General features: G+C 51.3%; 1 protein-coding gene across 4 annotated transcripts in view; it reads right to left on the bottom strand.

Moving 5' to 3' along the window:
- Nucleotides 1-21,033, bottom strand: part of URB2 (URB2 ribosome biogenesis homolog) — a 24,724-nt gene extending 3,691 nt beyond the window's left edge. The window contains exons 1-9 of one of the 4 annotated variants that reach the window (XM_024765609.1): nt 20,849-21,033; nt 18,852-18,990; nt 17,331-17,507; nt 12,312-15,618; nt 9,136-9,296; nt 7,440-7,550; nt 5,421-5,663; nt 2,748-2,835; nt 890-1,029 (exon numbers count right to left, since the gene is read on the bottom strand). In XM_024765609.1, coding sequence (XP_024621377.1) covers nt 890-1,029; nt 2,748-2,835; nt 5,421-5,663; nt 7,440-7,550; nt 9,136-9,296; nt 12,312-15,618; nt 17,331-17,507; nt 18,852-18,977 — 4,353 coding nt within the window. In that variant the 5' untranslated portion in view covers nt 18,978-18,990; nt 20,849-21,033. Of the gene's footprint in view, nt 1-889; nt 1,030-2,747; nt 2,836-5,420; nt 5,664-7,439; nt 7,551-9,135; nt 9,297-12,120; nt 12,209-12,311; nt 15,619-17,330; nt 17,508-18,851; nt 18,991-20,308; nt 20,521-20,781; nt 20,824-20,848 lie in introns of those variants that run through there. The other 3 variants (XM_024765611.1, XM_024765610.1, XM_024765613.1) reach the window with 3 other exon arrangements.
- Nucleotides 21,034-21,192: the final 159 nt, after the last annotated feature.

Below are 21,192 nucleotides of genomic sequence, written 5' to 3'. Positions count from 1 at the left end.
GCCAACCGTCTGCCCACGTGACGGGTATCTCCACTGGCTGAGGGATTGGGGCCGGGGCTGTGGAAACAACCTGAAGCGGGGTCAGGATGGAAGCTGAGGCCACACCAGGTTTTCTAAGGAAGCCCATTCACACGACCCTCCCTTGAGAAACGCCAACACCTCTAATGGAACACATTTAACCAGTGGCTCGCCACCATTCTTACGAGATTTACAAAGGGGGGTATTCTATTGAGAGCAAGATAAACGATGTAACTGTGTATCTATACCTGCACAAGGAGACATAATACACCTGAACACACTACTTTAAGAGTGTGACGTTCCATTTAAACAAGTAAGACACGAAGTCTTGTAACGAACTTACTACACAGGTCACGCGGGGTCTTGTGGAACTGTGAAAATAGCACACTGACACTCCAAAGTGAGATCACTGTTGAAGAATGAATGAATTATCCAGAATACTAAGGCCAAAAGTCAGATTAGTTGGGACCAGAGCGTTTAATCCAGTTGAACAAGTCTATGGGGGTCTCCCCCAGGCCATCTGCCTGAGCGTCGAAGAGCGGCCCCATGAGCCCCTGCTGCTGAGGGACCCCGGGATCCCTCTTTCTGCCTCCTGCTCTTGGACCAGGGTAACATTTCACCTCCCTCATGACCCAAGAGACTGAGCAAAACAGGCCCAGGGTTTGTGCCAGAGCAAGGAGAGACCTACCGGTGGCTGAGAGCCCCTGCGACCCAGGCACCGCCAGCGCCCTGCGTCTTCGTGCAGCCCGCACGGGGACCCTGCAGGGGCTGCAGCACACGCGGGACAGCCGCCACCGCACAGGACCGCCAGACCCCACGGGTCGCTGGCCGCACAGCTGGGGGACCCTGCAACCGAGGACTGTGGGCTTACCTTCTGCACCTCCATCACATACTGGGCCACCATAAAGGGGGAAAACACCCTGAACTCCTCAGCCCGCAGTGCCATGTGGCTGTACATCCTTTCCACGAGGCGGGCGCACTCCAGCACCACTGGCAGGTCCTCTGCGCTTCCTACAGAAGTAAAGAGTTTCCAAACCGATTAGCTCAAAAGCCGTGAGTTTTAACTCTTCCAATTTTACTCTTTCAACATAGCCCCAATTATTCAAACTTTCCTTTTTTTTTTTTTTTTTTCCCAGACTCTTTCGTTGGCCCAATTTGAAGACAGAATTAGGGAGACAGGATGTGTCCAAATATTGATCTATATTACAAAAGGAAAGGCACTTACAATCCTCAACAGTCCATGGGTTTTTTAAGGATCAGACTAGAATAACCAAGATTTTAGGGTGAAATCTAGGATTGCTATTGTATTTAGAAAGGAAAATATGATTCTAAAGATAAGATGGCCTAATTATGTCTTTGCCTCGTTAAGTTTCAGAAATCATCTAGGATTTCTTCTTTATAGACAGGTATGAGACTCAACTACCATTACTAGACCTCTTGCTGGCTTCCCAGGTTTATTTCTGACTCCTAGTTCCTCCCACCCTAAAGTGCCAGGATCACCCAGGCCTTTACACACTCCTCTCCCAGGGATTCTAACAGCCTGAAGTGTCCCCGCGACCCAGGTTACATGCACCCCGGCCCCCTCCAGCCAGGCCATCACAGCAGTTGGGGAGGGACCCCAACTCAGCAGAGCAACCTCCCCGGTTTTCACTCAGCATAGTAATACACCGTTTTTATAAAATTCTAGAAAATGCAAACAAGCCTACGGTGACAAAAAACACATCAGTGGCTCCCTGGGGCTGGGGCTGGACCCCAAGAGGGCTCTTTCGGGGATGATGCAAATGCTCTGTGTTTTGACTGTTGGTGGTGCTTCCCCGCACGAATTTACCCATCAAAACTCATTAAAGGGGCTTCCCTGGTGGCGCGGTGGTTGAGAGTCCGCCTGCCGATGCAAGGGACATGGGTTCGTGCCCCGGCCTGGGAAGATCCCACATGCCGCGGAGCGGCTGGGCCTGTGAGCCATGGCCGCTGAGCCTGCGCGTCCGGAGCCTGTGCTCCGCAACGGGAGAGGCCACAGCAGTGAGAAGCCCGTGTACCACACACACACAAAAAAAAACTCATTAAAGTATATACTGTAAACAGATGCAGTTTGTTACACATAAGTTAGGCGTCAATGAACTTGACTTTTGGAATGCACAGTATAATATGCAAATTTCTAAATAATGAGACTCTCCCCCGAATTAGAAATTTAGCAAGAATCAACAAACCTCCAGGCTGGAAAACAAGCTGTACACATAATTTATGCGATTGTAATATGGCAGCTTGCTTCATTGGTAAACAAACACAACCTTGCTGAGATGCAGCAGGAACAGTGAGCTGCAGGAACTCTGCCCCCGTATAAGATGAGCAATAAGCTGGCTCCACCACTGCCTGTTCCTCCTTCATTTCCCCGTTAAACTATGAGCTCTGTAAGGGCAAGAATGGAATTGTAGATGCTTTTATATCCCCAGTAAATGAGAGTAAATATTTCCTGAATCTAGATACTTTTTTTCTCCAGAAAAGAACTATTTCAATTAGGGGATGTTAAATGCATTCACTGCTGTGGATACGGTTAAAAAATGTCACAGTCTGAAATTTTTTAAATTGTTTACGTGTTCATTTGATGATCTGAATATTTCTCTTACGTAAACTCAACTGTGTGGTTTTATCTTCCGTAACATGTGTGGCCAGAGACACCTGTAAAATAAACACATTTGAAATCGGTATCTGATACTGTTACTCTGAATTACCTTTGTCTTTCTGCCGCCCTTCGCGTATAACTGAACACACCAGTCTATGAAAACAGTTCAAGAAAGAAGGGATGGCTTTCTGCATTACCTGCAATGATAGAAAAAAGACTATGAAAATATGTAGGCAACTGTTTATTTCAAGATCTACTTTAAAGGAGTTCATATTTATTTCCTTCTTAACCTTACCTATCAGGACACTCAAAACAGTGTGGCAACTCCTTTTTGCCAGGATTTTCTAGGGAAATGCTCACCCTACTTACTTAACTCTTTTACATCCGTCTTCATGGTTCGGGGTGGGGCTTCCATGCTGCGTAACTTTAGGAATCTAATGCAGCAATCCTAGTTTAGAATTTGCTGAGTCTTTTACTCTGTTAGTGGTGCCTTCTGGAAATGGGTAGAAATAAATAAATGTACAGTAGCCAGTGTATTCAAGTATAATTGCCACTAGAGAAAAAGATTACATAAAGCAAATCCATTTAAAATGAGAAACAAAACTTCTCATTTTTTAGCAATGAAAAGGTCTGGCTGGGACTTTATCTTGAAAACTGATATGAAAGTTATAAAACAGGCTTCTTCTTTTTTTTTTGTGGTACGTGGGCCTCTCACTGTCATGGCCTCTCTCTTTGCGGAGCACAGGCTCCGGACGCGCAGGCTCAGCAGCCATGGCTCACGGGCCCAGCCGCTCCGCGGCACGTGGGACCCTCCCAGACTGGGGCACGAACCCGCGTCCCCTGCATCGGCAGGCGGACTCTCAACCACTGCGCCAACAGGGAAGCCCAAACAGGCTTCTTTTACACTCAACCGTCCTGAGATCATGATCAAAGCAATGCACTGTCCAATAAGGCAGCCATGAGCCACATGTGGCCACTGAAATGTTAATTAATTAATGTTAAAATTCAGTTCCTAGTCATACAATTCCACATTTTACGTAGTCAAGACACGTGTGGCCAACGGTTCCTGTGCTGGGTGGTGCAGATACGGAACACGCCCGGCCCAGGAGTTCTACTGGGCGGCACTGCTCTAAGGCTCAGGGTGAACGAGGAGTGAATCAAGTGTTGGGACTCTTTTCTTTGGTACAGTTTATCCAAGCAAAGTCTGGAGAGCATAACACCACATTCTTTATGTCAAGTTAGCAGCTTCAGCAACGTGTTCAGAAAGAGGTCATTTCTGCCAAAGAATTGCAGGGCGTCATCACATTTCCTGAGGCCCCGTCTTCCTCCTCTGCTATCACAGGGATTAAATGCACACAAATCCAGGGCCAGCCCATCTGAGTTCACACCCTGGCTTAATATGCAATCCTGGATAGAACACTGAACCTTTTCTGTGCCTGTTTCCTCATTTGCAAAGTGAGGATAATAACAGGCTGTCGTGAGGGTTAAATAAGTTAAAACACGTCAAGAGCTCAGAATGGCACCAGCTGCAGATCACCCTGCCGGGGACCTGGCTGGGCTCACTCTGTGCTGCTCCCTGCACATTTACCCAAAGCCGATTCCAGCCGGGGGCCCGTATCAACCCCCATCCACCGCCCACACGGCCCAACGCGTGGGCCCCGCTCCCCTGAGTCTGCCCCGCGGGCAGTGAGTGTGAGCTGCCGTCGTAAGTCACATCCTTCTTTGCTGCAATACCGTGTCATTATCCTTGTCAATTCTCTCCTTCCATTAAATGGTCTAATTCTGCTCAATGGTCATTCCTCACTGGTTTTGCAGGAGACGCACACAGTTTTCCAACGTCACTTTCATCAACTGCATGAAATCCTGAATCTTTTGCAAGATCTGCGGTGTCAGTTTGTAATTGATTGGTATTGCATTTACATTCTACGGTCACACAAAAATCTAAGAATCAGCAGAGATCTAACAACAAAGAGCCTCACAAGATAGGCAGGGCCGAAGGCGATTCTTAAGTGGGGAGGACATTGGATGGAATGCTTAGTTTACCAGAGAATAAATTTTTTAAAAACCGCACTGCTGGCAGGTCTCCAACCGTAGAACATCAAAACACTTAAAAAAATATTTGAACGTGCCTATGTATATGTGTATCTGTCCTATTTATAAGTTTCCACGCTTCACACGTATAGCAGAGGCACAAATGAACACCAGCCAAGGAAATCCAGTCTTGTAGCTAAAATTCAGACTCAGCTGGGTGACACCGGTCAAATCATTCAGCAGCTCTGAGCATCGGTTTCTCTACCAATGAAATGGGATTGCCACCGACTACACAGACTTGCTGTAGGGGTGAAAGGAGACACACAGCAAACGTTCAATAAATGGTGGCTAAACTGGAATCTCTTCTACGGGGCGTTTGCTCCTAGTCTCATTTTATTTAAAAAGCAGCACACTGTAAAACCGGAACTCAGGATGGCTCACTCCCTACATGCAACTGAATTATAAACCCGAGAGGAGATCTACGCCAGTGAGTGACATTTAAATATATGATCTGCAAAAACAGAATAATTTCTAATGGGCTTCCAGAAACACCCAGGACACAGGTATGTTCGAAGTGTCAGATCCAACACAGCCTGATGTGAAGGTCACATACTTCTGTGCTTGAGAAGCCACCTGGGCCCTAGAAATTACTCGAAGCCGGAAGTTTGTTCCGCAAACCACTGTTCTTCCCACGCCGCCGCTCTTCTCAAGGATGCGTTTCCCTGCCCAGCGGGCGCCCTGTCCTCCTCACCTTCGGGTGACACTGCAGGATTGAGAAGAGCACGTTGTGGACCCGCGGGAAGATGCGCCCATACTCGGGGGGCCTCAGGGCGTCCAAGGGCACGGCCAGCAGGACGCCGAAGGCCAGGCCAACGTGGTGCGGGTTGCCGATGGCCCCCTCCCCCTGCCTCAGCAGCGCAGCCAGGACGTCCAAGACGGGCCCGACCAGTGCCGGTGCCACGGGCTGTTCCCGACAAGCCTCTCGGGTCTGCAGCTACAGGACGAGGAACGAGGGACAGAAGATGAAGGCGATTCTCCGGAGAAACAGCCCCAAACCCAAAATGACCGAGGGAAGAACGTCCAGACCCCAAAGTGACCCGAGTGGTCACTGGGCAGTTCAGAGGGACAAGGAGACCAGCGTTCAACCCCCTGGGCGGCACCTACGAGGGACGTGGCCGTCTCGGTCCACACCCTCTGACGGATGCGCCTACCACGAAGAGAAGTAATTTCTCACAGAAGAGTTGATTCATCTACTTTCTCAGAATAAAGAAACTTCACATCACACACATAACTATTCTCCCCAAAAGATCCTTGGTTCTAAAATGTCTATAATTCAACTCCATTTGTTACATTTCATAAAGGACAGCTCTAGTTCAAGACATTCAATTATTGTTCTAAAGAATAAAGAGACTGAAGTTGAGGGGTGGCCCGAAGTCTTACCTGGGTGCCCTGGGCGAGCCCACCTGTGACAGCCCTCCTCACACGGCCAGCTGTAAACAGCACCCCAGCTGAGGCCGTCTGGGGCCTCTCACAGTGATCATCTTTCCTGGGTGCCCTGGCTCTGCTGACGCTGTGCTATCCCCTTTAGAGTGACCTAAACGCCTAGCCTGGTGTTTATATCCACGTGGCCCTACTATGCGCTCGGCCAACACTGACCAGGCACTGCCCTGGGCCCTATTCCCCCCTCCCCCCCTTTCTTCCTGATGTTCCCCTTACATACACCTAAGTACAAATGGGCTTCGTCCACTAATGCAGATTCCCAGGGAAACAACAAAGCAACAAAAGATCAGAGAAGAAAGCAATGTCTATTCTCTAGACCCTTTTGCCCTGAGAATATGCTAACCCAAGGCAATGCTCTCACGTAGCACAAGCTATAATCAGGGTTGATAATCATGGTCAAATAGGCACTGCTCTTCCGAACCCAAGTCTGGGAATACTGACACCAGACTTTTATTTTTTTTTTCTTTGCGGTACGCGGGCCTCTCACTGTTGTGGCCTCTCCCGTTGCGGAGCAGAGGCTCCGGACGCGCAGGCTCAGCGGCCATGGCTCACGGGCCCAGCTGCTCTGCGGCATGTGGGATCTTCCCGGACCGGGGCACGAACCCGTGTCCCCTGCATTGGCAGGTGGACCCTCAACCACTGCGCCACCAGGGAAGCCCCCCTCCACTTTCTTTTTTTTGACACCAGACTCTTTTGAGAGCAGGAACACAGACAGCACCCACCGGAACCAGGCTTTTGTTCTAATGAAACAAAAAGTCACATGACTACTGTGTACGTTCACATGTACCAAAATTTAACGTCTGCATGGGATTAACAATCGTCTATCTGCAACATTACTATCCTAGTCTAGACCCATTTTTTTCCTCACTGAATCGTCACTTAAACACACATATTCCTACACGTGAATGAATGCACTAAACTGCCCACAGAATTTCGTGTGGACACAGAGAGGCCTGGGACTCCTTCTCCTGTCACCTAATTTAAATGGAAGCCTCCTGTGGGCACCATGTTCCTTCCATTACGGACCACGAATGCTTTCTGACGCCCAAGGGCCTTCACATCACATCTACTGATGATACTACGTGTGCAACCAGACAGAGGTGCTGCCTGGACACCCAGACAGAAAAGCAACGTGGTTACAGCCGTCTTCAGGACACGGCCCCGGAAACACACTCTGCATAATAAAACCAGAGCGTGACAGAAGCAGAGCACCGCCCCGTCTGCACGTGAAAGGCAGGGGCAGGGGGACGCATAACCCAGAGGTACTCACCATTAGAGCCATGACCATCTGTGGGCACGCACGCCAGAACAAACTGGCCTTCTCGCCACCAAATGGGCAGTTCAAGAGCAACTTGACCAACGTCACAGCCGACAAAACAGCCTAGGGGACAAGGGAAAACACTCAGCAGTAGGAGGAACCAGCTCTCTCGGGAAGCCCAGCTCGGGAAGCAGGCTGGTCACTGGTGCTGCGACAAAGCAGAGCCCGTTAGAGCCCTGTGCTGGGGCAGCGACGAGACCCAGCTTGGGTCAAGTGCTGAGCGTGGTGCCCTTCACGTCACCTAATGAAATGAACAAGGTGAGCAGACTGCGGCAAAGGAAGGGCCTTCTCTGTAGCGTCTCACTAAACCGAACACGTAAACGTGCCAGGACAGTGAAACACAGGAGGCCACGGCGATCTTATCAGAGGCCCGTCTCGTCAAGGTGGCGTCGGAAGAGGAGGCCGCTGTAACTCACCCGCGAGAACCGCACATGCCTAGGGGTGAAAGGAAACACGGACAACGTGCGACAAGTAGACCAGGTGCCGGGATGACAGGTGACGGTTTCCGACCATGGGAAGGGAGGGGAAGGGACTCAGTGACCCGTGCTGGGCATCTCTCAGCATCCGCTTCATCCATCGGCCCCTTCCTCCTGCCCCTAACGCTGCAGAGCCCACACCACGAAATCCCGGCTTCTGCCCTTTGCTCCCTCTGACCACAACCCACCCCCACCCGGCCCGAGCTCCGTGTGTCTCCCCACTGAGGGTCTGCTGGCTGGTGCCCCCATCCCCCCATCTCCTGGCACTCACCTGCGCTCACTGCGCTGTGCAGTACTTTCCCCTCCCTGTCTCCATAGCAACGCCCCCAGCCCCACCCAAAGCCTCTCCACCTCTGACCTCAGCTCAGCCTCACCTCCTCCACGACCCTCCTCTGACCATCTGACAGGCTTACATAGAAGTTTATGGTTTGTCTCCCCGGCTTGCTGAAGGGAAGCCCTGAGGCCTTCTCAAAGCTGGGCCCATCCTGCTGCACACGCACGGTGAGAACTTCCAGAGGGAGGAGGGTGGCAGCAGAGATGGGCCTCGCGTTCACACAGAGGAGATGTAAGTCCTCCCTGCTGCCCCCAATCTGCTCTCTCCAGCTCTCCTCCCACCCAAAGCAAAACCCAGCTCCTGGGTGCCAATTACTACCAGCAATCAAGAAGCCACTCATACAGCAGAGAAAGCTCAGAACCAAAAGGCCTGGGCCGCCACCCTGGGCCCAGACAGTGAGCTCCCAGCCTTCCTCTGCCTGTGCGAGCAGGGACAGCCTCTGGCCGGTCCGGCACTCAGGGCCGTTCAGGGGACCAAACTCCAGCACATCAGCTCCGCCCAGAGCCTCCCAGACACACAGGCCTAGTGGGAGTGAGGGGCTTCGTTAGCAACTACCAAACAGACTAGGGGGCTAAGGACCAAAGGGCAACTCGTCACCCTGAAAGAGCCTCAAATGGGACCCAGGCTATGTGACCAAACCAAGTAAAAGCAGAAGTACGATGTGAGAGGTCTCACACAACGGATGTGAATGTAACTTTTTACGGGTCAGTATACGAGTACGGATTGACTTTGCACGTTTGTTTAGTTTCAGCGCTGACACCGCATTACAAGTAACTTTTCCCGTTGATGCCCATATCACTTACGTGCTGCCGCGCCAAGAGAGAAAGAAGCAACCCACCTGCAGATCTGCTCTCCACGTGTTACTGACGTCCAGTCCCTGGAGGATACTCTGCAGTGCCATCCGGAAGTCCTCTGTCGTCCCAACCTCTAACATTTGGGTGAACAAGGCTCCCAAATGAGGCTCTATCTCCTCAACTACCTGAACCGGAATCGCAGGATCTGCGAGGAAAACAAAACTGCTGTGATAGACAAGGGGCCGGTGAAATGGCGCACAGCTGCTAAAGGTCAGCATCGCAGGGACGCAGCAACGGTCACAGTGCAGGTCGAAACTGCAGGGCAGATGCATAGCATGACACCACCCCCTCACACCCAGCACCTGTGCCCTGCCCGTGGCACCTGTGCCCTGCCTGCAGTACCTGTGCCCTGCCCGCAGCACCTGTGCCCTGCCCGCAGCACCTGTGCCCTGCCCGCGGCACCTGTGCCCTGCCCGCGGCACCGGTGCCCTGCCCGCGGCACCTGTGCCCTGCCCGCAGTACCTGTGCCCTGCCTGCGGCACCTGTGCCACCTGTGCCCTGCCTGCGGTACCTGTGCCCTGCCCACGGCACCGGTGCCCTGCCCGTGGCATATGTGCCCTGCCCACAGTAACTGTGCCCTGCCTACGGTACCTGTGCCACCTGTGCCCTGCCCGCGGTACCTGTGCCCTGCCCGCGGTACCTGTGCCCTGCCTGCAGTATCTGTGCCCTGTCCGCGGCACCTGTGCCCTGCACCCAGCCCGAAGAAAAGCCCGAGAGAATGAGGAGGAAGACGATGTTCAGCAGGGCTTGTCTCTGGACCATGAGAGACAGGTGACCGGCACTTTCTTTATACTCTTTTTCTACTTTGCTTATATTCTTTTATAAAATCAATAGGGGCACAGGGGTGGGGTGGTGCTTTAACACAGACGGGGGTGTTGAAGAGATGGAAAGAACCCCAAGCTTGTGGGGACTGCCCGCTGCAGTCACCCAGTTGTTCCCACTTAATGCAGGATAGCCTTCTGAAGTAAACCCAGTGTCCCCAGGTTAGGGAGTTCAAGGCCCTTTGCAATCTGACTCCAGAGTAACTCTGCAGCCCCGTTCCAGCCAGCAGGCTATCCCACACTGCAGAAGACCCTCCTCCGCCCCAGTCTTTGCTTACGGGGGGTGGGCGGGACCAAGGCTTCGAAAGAGAACATCTAGGTCCAAGTGTTCCACAAACTGTAACATCCTGGACGCAGGACCTCTCTGGGCCTCAATTTGCTCATCCGTGAAATGGGTAGAACAGCACCAACTCTTGCGGTTGGCACATCAAAGAAAGGGCACCGCAGACTCCCATCCCTGGGAGGCTGAGTGTCAGCACTGCCACCTTACCCGCCCTCCCTTCACCCACCTCCCATGGCGGAGGCCTCGCCTGCCTGCACAATCCACCGCTCTGGTCATTTCAGAGCCTTTCCTCACCCTGTGACTCAGGTAAGTTGTGTGAATGTCTGTTTGCTAAATTAGACAAGTCAAAATCAACAGCTCGTTCATCGCCAGAGGACACAGTTCCACATGTATGTGAAGCGTTTTCAAAACCGATGCGTTCTTATAATTGAACCGAGGCCGCGGATTCTCCCGGCAGAGAGCACTTCTTTAAAATGCTCATTTTTCTGAGCTGAAACCTACCTGAATCACCCCCGAGGACCCAGGTGGTCACCTTAACCCTCCCTCTCCCAGCTCAAAGCCTTGGGCCACTCCCCCCTTGGCCTTTGCTCCAGACCTCCCACCACCCTGGTCCCTTCTCCAGGCCCAGTCTAGCAGCTCAGGTGCCTGAGGCCTGGGCCCTGGGGCAGTGCTCAGGCCTGCAACCTGGGGAAGCAGTGGGGTGGCTGGCCTCACTCCCGACCGCGGCTCTGCCCCCAAAGTCAAAGGTACCACCGGTCCAAGGACACACAGTTAGGACTTAGGGGCCACCTCCACTGCAGGGATAAAGGCGGACACTGCGTTCTGCAGGGGGTTGCAGGGATAAAGGGGGACACTGCATTCTGTCTAACGAAGGGGCAGGAGGGTCAGAGCTTCGGACCACCGGGGGCCATATCTCAGGACGTTCGTTTAGAATGCTCTAACCAGTGTTAACAGAGGACTGAATTTCAGCCCCTGTTACTAAGGTGACACCATTCCCTAAGACAGTAGCTGACAGGGTGAGACAGAACACGTGAGACCGAAGCCTTTCAGTCAATCCACAACCAGGGCAGATCAGAAAGGGGGACGGCAGAGTGTCCTTCAGGTTACAGCACCCCAGCCCTGGCCGTGGCCCAGGCGGCCTTGCTTCCTACGGGGCCCAGAGAACACCTGTGTGTGCTGTGATGGCTGGGCTAGGCTGGCAGACTCCCCAGCCCCACCCCAGAGGACTACCCTGACTAGCCTCCACCTTGGTACCAACCAAACAAGAAGAAAATGGACCCACGCCAACTGGGAACAGTGCCACCCTGATGAGCTCAAGTTAGGGACGGACCCTAGCCTGCTAACCTCTGACCTCGGGGACAGCAGGTAGTGACTGTCCTGCTGGAGAGAATGAAGACACCGGCTGGGTTTTGAGTCCTGATTAGCTGGCCTGCAAGGGTGACATCCGACTACAACACTGCGATGACATCACAGGCTGAGCCTCCGTCCAATCAGCACCCACAGCCCTGCGACGCCCGGTACCACTCTCAGACCTGCGGGACGCTGTCCTGCCCTCAAGGAATTTTATGAGGTTCCCTATAAATTAAGTCACTTGGAGTTTTGAAAAGTTGGCAGATTTTATCTTTCTGAAGTCCACTGATGGCGCTGAAGATCTGATACTGAAGGGCCTACGAATAAAGATGAAACGATCTATGTTGACCTCTGGGGCCAGGACAGAAAAAGGCTAAAACAGAGAAGAGTGGTTCAAAACTATAAACTAGAACAATCTCCAAAATAAGTGAAAAACTGAAGTGCAAAACAATCTACCTAGAAGGCTGCTGTTTGTCTAAAAAGCAGGTAAAACAACTGTGAAGGTAACTGCTTACAGGTGCAGAGAAGGCAGACGCCGGAAACGAACTCCAGGGAGGGAGGGTTTCTCCCAGGTCATCGTGTGGTACCTTCGGAAATGCAGACCTGCTCCAAAAAGGAGAGGGGGAGCAACTCACCTGGCTGCCGCTTAGCGACCTCTCACCAAAGGCTCTACAGTACAGAACTAGCTCAAGAGAAAACGTCTCACCTGCAAGGACTTTTCTCACAGATTGAAACACAGAGGTAAACACAGACTCCTTCTGGGGGTGCAGTTCTGGGGCTAAAAAGAACAGAGTCAAAAACTGCACAGCTGCCTGGAGAGATGGGGTGTCTCCTGCTAGAGCCGGCAACTCCGACAGGATCTGAGAGTAGACAGCCTGGTAGAGGGCGGCACGGGGCAGCAGCACGTGGTCCGTCCCGCCGTGCCCGGAGCACAGGGCCACATCGGCCTCCAAGAGCGAGGCGACCGACGAGAGGACGGGCGGCGGGAGGCGGCGGCCCCGGGCCCCGCGGGCAGCGCAGAGCTGGAGCACGGCCCCCGCCTGTACCACGGCCGCCTGCAACAGCTCACGCGGTGCTTCCAGGGCCTCGTGCTGCTTCTGCTCCTTGACCAAAGGCCCCAGCACCTGGCACAGCTTGGTTAAGGACACCAGAAGGAGCTGCTGGCCCAGAGGTGTCTGATCTTCCGACCGTGTGCCTGGAGCTGCTTCAGGGCGCAGCTGGGAACTCGAGAGGAACGCAAGGATTTTCCCAAAATTGAGCTCCGGGCTGAGCTTCCTCTGGAGGAGCACCTGCAGTGGCTGTTCTAAGAACGTCCCCACCACCTGGAGGAATTCCAGCCAAGAGGGGTCGTCCACGTCCACAAGAAACCTCCTACTGGCTTTGAACAAGGAGGTCAGCGTGATCTCAAAGATATCACTAACGTACATGACCCTGAGCACCGACTGGGCGCTCTTCCCTCTCTGCAGGTAACCGAGAAGCCGGTAGCACGTCATCAAGAACCTGAGGGTCAGCGATGGGGAGCAAGAACTGCCCAGCACGGTGCCGGCCAGGGACAGCAGCAGGAGAACACAATGCACATGGCAGGGGGGTGGGAGGCTGTCCAGCTGCAGAGCAGAAAGAACCTCCAAAAGCCGAAGAATGCTCTCCAGCTGCTCTCCCTCCAGCTGGACGGGGGAGTCACCCCTGGCCAAGGAGAGTAAGTTTTGGGCGATTTCTCCCCTTGGCTCTACACCTTCCGATCCGACCTTTGGAAATCTGCTTTCCCCGTGAGCCACGACCGCATAATCCCCTTCAAAAAGCCAGGGCAGCTGCTGGCGGAGAAGAGCAGGGCCCCCCTGGGCGCCAGCACACAGGATGCCGGCGCAGCTCGCAGTCACGCGCAGTAAGAGCGCAGAGTGGAGGGACTGCATTTCGGGGAGGAGAGGGCTGTGAAGGACGGCCTTCGATATTTCTTCGAGTGTGATGTCTGGCTCCTCCTCCGCCGGGCCTTCCTGGGCTTTGCTCGTTGGCAAAGTTCTCAGCAGGATGTTGGCCAGGTACCGCAGGTCGTCTGGACAGAGATAGGATGCTAAGATCGTGAGATTGGACACGACCAAGTGCCAGTGGGCGACGGGGTAGGTGAGCGCGCTCACTGTCCCCACCTGGCCGTCCCAGGAGGCCGTCGTCCCCCGGGTCAGGCTCGCTCTCCCGGAGCCCAGGATGTAGGCGGCGTCGCGCCTCAGAGCGAGGAGGGCTTCTTCAGACTGGACGCTCGCTTGCAGCAAGGTGTTTTTCATCCTCTGCAGGTAGAGCTGCTCCAAGCAGTACCTGCCGAGGGAGTCGGACTGAGCCGCAAACTCCTCTATCTCCTTCCACTGCCTGGCCTCCACGCCCGGGAGCAGCAGGGGGAGGCTCGAGGGCTCCGGGGCGGTGCCCGCGAGGGCCCCGGGCTCAGAGCGATACGGGTCACAGCTCAAGCCCAGCACAGTGTCCACCTGGGCCCAGGTATGGGCGAGCAGGAGCGCAGAGTCACCGACCCTCTGTCGCCAGGGCTCGGGCACCGAGGGCTGGGGCTTGCAGAGAAGGTCCAGCAGGGGCTTCACGAGGCCCCGCAGCGTCTCGTCCATGGTGCGCCGCGTGCGCCTGACCACGGGCAGGGGCGAGTCACCATCCAGGCTCCGCGCGTGGACCATGACGCAGTGCAGCAGCGAGCTCAGTGACAGCGACTTCAGGGCCATGTCCATGTCACCCTGCAAATCAGGCAGGACCAGAGACTGGAAGCTCTCCAGGATGAGGGCCCAGGCGTCCAGGACCTGGCTCGGGGGCAGATCCAGGAGGCACTCGCGGAGCACAGCAGCGGGGCCCGCAGACAGCACGGGCAGCCTGAGCGCCTCGGCCGCGGGGCGACAGATCACGCCCAGCACCTCCCCGAACAGCCGGGGCACCTGCCGGAGCTTGGCGAACGTCTGGAAGAGTGTACCGATCAGCGCCTCCTGGGCTTTCTGGGTCCGCAACTCTGCGACTTCTGCGTCGATCCAAGCTGAAGCCAACAGGTCATCCAGGTCTGGCTCCAGAATCAAATGATTCAGAGACAGCAAAACCTTGAGGCAGCGGAACCAGGCTGGCACGGGGGCCTGTGGGTGGTTTAGCAGCATCTCGGCCAGACGGCGGTAGAAGCGGAACTGAGTCTCCCCGTGCCGAATCCGGTCAGTGGCAATGTTGTAGATGGTACTACTGGCCACTGAATTTAGCAGCTGTTCCAAGGCCAGGAGTTCCACGGTCCAGTCAGATGCAGACAGGGCTTGCAGCTGCTCCTCCCGCAGGTGAGAAATCCTTAAGCAACCGAACAGCGGAGGGAGCACCTTGAAGCAGAGCAGCTGGTTCCCCTCCTTGAGGTAAGAATCTACAAAGAGCTTGTACAGCAGGGCCACGGAGTTGGCCACCACAGCGGCCTGAAGGGACGGTTCACAGTAGCCGGCATCCACCAGCCTGGCCATCACGGTGCCCAGGGGCGCTAGGAGATTCTTCATGGCCCCCATCTTCGTGTCACCTTGCTGCTGGTCCAAGAGCTCCTCTTTGTAGGAAGGGAGCAGCTCGGCCTGAAAAGCTCCACCTCGAAGCACGGCCTCAATCTGACTCCTAATGTCCCGGCCTAGCGCCGGCCGCAGCAGGCCCTGGCCAGCCTGGGTCCACGTGCCTGCCAAGAGTAAGTGTCTCAGGACCAGGCAGGGCTGGAGCAAGTGTGTGGTCACCTCCCCAAAGGTGCGTCTCGGGTTGACCTGCTGCCACTGAATCGAGAGGTAAAGGCCGAGGGTCAGGTGAAGAACCTCGAACAACTGGGGCGTCACGGCTCCCGGCTGCCTACAGGCCAACCAGCACAGCTGGCTCAGCAGGTCGACCGTCAGCTCCTGCCTGGCTGTGTAGATGACAGCAAGGGCGGGCGTCGAGAGGATACCCTGGCAGCAGCTCAGCACAACACAGATGCTCCTCTGAGATCCCAAGAGAGCAAACTCGGCCATTCTCTCATTGATGATCTGACCATTAAGAAAGAAAGAAAACTCATCACTGACCCTAAACCCACACGTACACACAAAAAGTACAACACAATCAGTGAACTCACTCCTTGCTCTCATCTGAATGAGAGAAATGCCCAGATTCGCACATCTAAATGAACCTGGCATTTCCTTAGCACACCAAAGGAAGGACCTGTCTTAACTCCTACACACATCCATCTGCTACCAGTATAAACTTGGGAAGGGGCTCGGTGCCTTTGTAAATTTGCTGTCCCTTTTGAAAGAGCAGAGTTTTATAAGGCTTAAACTCCTAAGATTTCACTTTTTCTTAGATCCTAAACCTATAATTCAACTTAGATGCTACAGGTAGATGGACAGTGGCCTTGGGTTATGATCCTGTGGTCCAAAACACATTTTTATAATCAGTCATACTGTTTGTATTTAAAAAGCCAAAGCAAAAGGCATTCTTCAAAGAGGAAAGTAAACGCTGCCAGCTACTACTTAACATACAGCAAACCCACAGTATTGCTTCCAAAATTCTGAAATTCACAAGCACCAGAAATCATGAGGGCCAGACAGGTTCCAAAGTTCACTTATAGGCTAAGTGACTTGCTCCCAGCCTTACGGCATCTGAGAATCAAATTTATCCTAGGTGTTAAGTTAGCAGTAGCCCAAGGACACAGGTGTGTGTATCTCCATCCGAGTAACTGCTGGCTCTGGAAAAGCCGAAACAAAGATATCACATACTTAAATGCCAGCACACTTACTACAGTGGTCTCCAAATTTTTCTGATTATACAACTTTTTCCACACTTATACCCGATAAGGTTATAAATTATATGTATGTACTATAGCACTACTATCTTATATAATTATAAAGCATACATAGAAATTAAAGTGACTTTTTAAAAAACATATAGAGATGTAAGATTTTCTTCCCACACTCCCAAAGAACCATTCAGAATAACCCACTTTGGTGACCACTGGTCTATCATTTTAAAAAGTGACACAATTTAGAGCATAATTTCAAGAACCACTAAAGCCTATGAACCATCAGGCACCAACCATTTAATTCTTCTGTTCCCAGCCTCTACTGCTTTTCTCCTGCGCACACGCTCGTGTGGGTGAGGCTGCAGCGTAGAGCACAGGCTTTGCCATCAGACAGATGGAGGTTCAAATCCCAGCTCTGCCACTTACTTTCTGTGTGACTTTCGGCAGGTTACCTGGCCCACACTCAGTACTCCTTATTCGTGCTTTTTATTGTCACCGGCTATTCTCACAGTATTTCAAAATACTCAGTACTGACAGTGAAGTTTATAATCCCGACCTGAGACTTCAAAATCACGGAGCCAAAAACCTTTGAGGAAATTCTCATCCAGATTTTGGCCTCTGACCTCCCTCCAGTCCAGCAGAAAGGTGAAAAAAAAAGTCATAAAGTAGCATCATTTGCTGGCTACCTTTTCCAACTAAAAAGGTAATTAACCACTTTACGAAAAAGTTCTAAGCTTTTCATAATATAAAGTGCTTAGCATGGTGTAGAGCATACGATATGCATTCAGTAAGTATCAGTCGTTATTATAACTCTAAAAATATTATTTCTTTCTCCTCCCCTACTTTGATATTGTCTGTATCTTCATACCATTAACCGTAAGACAAATAAGCCTCCAGCATTAACAGGAAATCAATAGAGATACATGCAACACTTATGGGATAACATAGGAAACTGTTAATTACCTTGAGGAGGGAAATCTGAAGGTTAATTGTCTTTCCATTCTTGAGGAGATTCTGCAATTTTCTGCTATGTAGAATGTTATCTATATAGATCCAAAGCCTTTCGACAATGTCTTCCTTCAGTTCAAGTTTTTTCTTATAAAACGCAACCAACGACTGTCGTGCCCAATCAAGTAATACCTGAATTTGGAATATACTTTAAAAATAAACGAAAAACCAAATACAATTGCCAGGGGGGGAAAACTCTCCTCTAAAACTTACCTTTAGTAACATTATATTACATTTTGGTGTCTTAAAATATTTATTATTAAAGCATCAATCAAAAAAACTAAGTGTGTCTTCATCTGGGGCCAATAAAAAGTTTCAAGAGAAACGGTTTCTTCTAACTAATTGCTTCCAAGTTTTACAAGTTAAAAAGCACAACAACAATTGCTCAGAATGGCCACAAAAGGAATGACACACAAAAGCAAAAATGCAGAGTCAGAAGACCAGGGTTTGTGTCCTGGCTTCCCGAGTTAACTGCAGCTTCATCCCTAAACCTATTTACCCTGTTCAGAAGACAGAGAGTCTTCTCTGAAATGATTCACAAGGGCTATATTAAAAGGAGGGCTGGACATAAACAGTTTCCATTATTGTGACGTGTTTCCTTATTCATAAACACAAGGAAAAGTGGTGAGGCTTCAGCTCAGGACACCAGAACTGTCAATAACAACACGAACAGTGACAAACGCTAAAAGGAAAAAACTCTCTCTGGAGAAGGGTAGTGGAAACCTTGATGAAATGGCCTGCCACGGCTGCCAGGTCAAGCAGCCAAAATGATTCTCAGGTGCAGCCAGATTTAGAAACGACTAGCTCTGCTAGTGCTCTACATACTGGACCTCATCATTTCAATGGCTGTAATCCACCTGACACATTTTGGGCTGCTTAATACTAGCAAATGAGTAACCGCGTGAGCTCATCATCCCGGTGTCTCCATTGCATTAACTGCTTTTCTTAGTCAGATAAACTTGAGAAATGTTAACAAAGAGCCATGTCTTTCTGGGTTCCTAATCTGTTTCCAATCTACCGTTTGCTAATCTATTTCCCCTCAGTTTACTACAAATGCTAAAGCTTCCCTACTTCCAGCCTTCCATTCATCAAGTTCCAAAGACGTTTAACAAAGCACCAACAAGACTTGCTTATGGAGCATCACTTAGGATTTACAAACAAATGAAGCTGCCAACAGACTCAGAACTTAACTTCTGTAACCTAAATCCTAATTTGCTCACTGAAGCACATATTTAATTCAGAATATAAGAGATGTTTCCAAACATAAACGAAATGCTGAGGTTTTGTAACAGAAAAACTTTGTTAATGTAATACCTAACTACTTACTTTATCTCACTGATAGGACTTTTAACTTTCTAACCATGTTTCCTTCCCCAACCTTTAATCTTTTTAAATTTTAACTAAATGTCAATATGTAATTTACATAAGTGATCATTAGTTTAGGTTGTAGAAATGTAACTTTCACATTAAACTTACTTGTTCTTTATTTGGAAGAACACACTGATGCGAAATCCACGCAAAGTGCGCTAGTTTTAGTTTATCTTCCCAGGAAGTTGTCTTGCTTTTAAGTTTTAGAGAAATGCCAGAATAAACAGCAGCCATTGCTGCGCTTTACCTACAATTTAAAGCAATGGAAAAAATTTATATTTTTTAAATATAAAGGACCAGAATATTAAGGTCAAACTTAATAGGCAGCAGAAAATGAACACTATGTAACTTATTGTCTACATAACTTATACTCCTTTAAAAATATTTTTCTAATGAATTAAACACTGTTGGGCAGAAGTTTCTACATAAGATGCTTGAGTCCATGAGTTTCTTGGAGGAAATTCAAGCAGACGATGGATTACACACACACATACAAGTATTCCTGCTGTGATCAAACATCACATCCTCAGAGGTCAGTGCGCAGGAATTCAATGGAACAAACCCCAAAGTGTTCAAATTACTTGTGAAAAGATTCGTTCACACGTGGCTTTAGACTGAAAGAATTGTTTCTGCAAAAATATTCTAATACATACTATAGAGTATATACTAGGACCCACCCCACTGAACAGCTTAAAAAGATAAATAGGGCTTCCCTGGTGGCGCAGTGGTTCAGAATCTGCCAGCTAATGCAGGGGACACGGGTTCGAGCCCTGGTCTGGGAGGATCCCACATGCCGCGGAGCAACTAGGCCCGTGAGCCACAACTACTGAGCCTGCGCGTCTGGAGCCTGTGCTCCGCAACAAAAGAGGCCGCGATAGTGAGAGGCCCGTGCACCGCGATGAAGAGTGGCCCCCGCTTGCCACTAGAGAAAGCCCTTGCACAGAAACGAAGACCCAACACAGCAAAAATTAACTAATTAATTAATAAACTCCTACCCCCAACATCATCTTTAAAAAGAAAAAGATAAATAAGCAGTATTTGGAAATAGTAATATTTCTCCAAGTACAAAAGAAATATAGTACAAACCCAGTCCCAACAGATAGAATGTTGTTTCAGCTGCAACAGTAACTTCATAAACTTACCAACACACACTGCTTCTAAGACTCTACAGAATATAGTTACACGATTAATGCTGGAAGGATACAATTATGAATAAAGAAGAAACACAAACATACCAACAACCTATAATCCTATAAAACTGAGGTAAATGTAGCTTAGAGTTTCCTAAAAGCCATAGTAAAAAGGGGAGAACATATCAGGTTAAGTCATTTTCATTACATAAAAGTAAACAAGTCAGTTCCTCGAGGGAGAAAGTTTTTCATGATACTTAATACTGAAATAAAATCATCGTAAATAACAACAAAATAGGGCCAATGAAATACCGAGAAAAGATCGCAGCCCCGTGATTCCAATTTAAATACTGTCAAACCAAAACAATTTGCTATCCTGAGAACTGAATCGCTGGATTTTTAAAATCTAAGGGGTCTGAAATCCTACAGACCTACCTTCAGAGCTAATTCTCAATAGGGATCTTTACAGGGAATGAGCGAACATCGCATGAAAGACAGGTTCAGCACGGTACCCTTCACTATTACAGAGGCCAGAACAGTCAAATGCTGTCAGTCTTCCTCTTTGTCGAAACGTCCAATATCCATTCAACAGCTACTAATTTAACTTCTAAATTCAATGTTACACAGCCATCGCGACAGCTACAAAGTACTTTAAAAGTATCTGCAGAACTGGCTACAAAGACGCCCCATACACCCTCCCGGATCTGTCAACCTTGGGCCCTCGGTGCCCGCAGCGATCCCTGCGAGCGGGCGTGGAAAGCCCGGCGCGGACCGCAAAGCCGCGTCCGTCCTCGCGCGGCCACGCTAAACCCTGCGGAACAGAAGGAGGCGAGCAGCCAGGAGCGAGGCGAGGGGCCGCCGGAGGAGTAAGCCAGCGTGGGAGGGCCATGCCCAGGTAGGGAGCTCACCTGGAGGGACCTGGTCACCTGGGAGGGACCGCGGGCGGGGCGGAGGGCCGGCTGGGAGGGGGCTCACCTGCAGGCCGCCACCAGGTGAGGAACTCACGCAGACCCCGCCGTGAGGGGCGGCGGGCGGGGCGGAGGGTAGTCACCGGGTGGGGAGCTCTCCCGGCGGCCAGCCCCGGATGGGGACCGCGCGGGGACGAACGGCCGCAGCAGCGGCGGGACCGACTCCGGGGCCACCACGTGGGGGATCGCGCTCCTTCCTCCGGACTCCGGCTGCGCTGGGAGCTGCGGGGCGGTGCTGGACCGGGCGGAAGGAACGTGGGGCGGGACGGCTCGCACGCCAGGCATCGCCAGCCGAGCGCCGAGGCGCCGCGCCCATTGGCGGAGACGGCCGCGCGTCGAGGCCCGAGCGGC

Source organism: Neophocaena asiaeorientalis, unplaced genomic scaffold (genome assembly GCF_003031525.2).
Source record: "Neophocaena asiaeorientalis asiaeorientalis breed wild unplaced genomic scaffold, Neophocaena_asiaeorientalis_V1.1 scaffold369, whole genome shotgun sequence".
Classification (NCBI taxonomy): domain Eukaryota; kingdom Metazoa; phylum Chordata; class Mammalia; order Artiodactyla; family Phocoenidae; genus Neophocaena; species Neophocaena asiaeorientalis.
The sequence above is the reverse complement of the archived record's forward strand: the minus strand, read 5'-3'. Positions and strand labels throughout refer to the sequence as shown.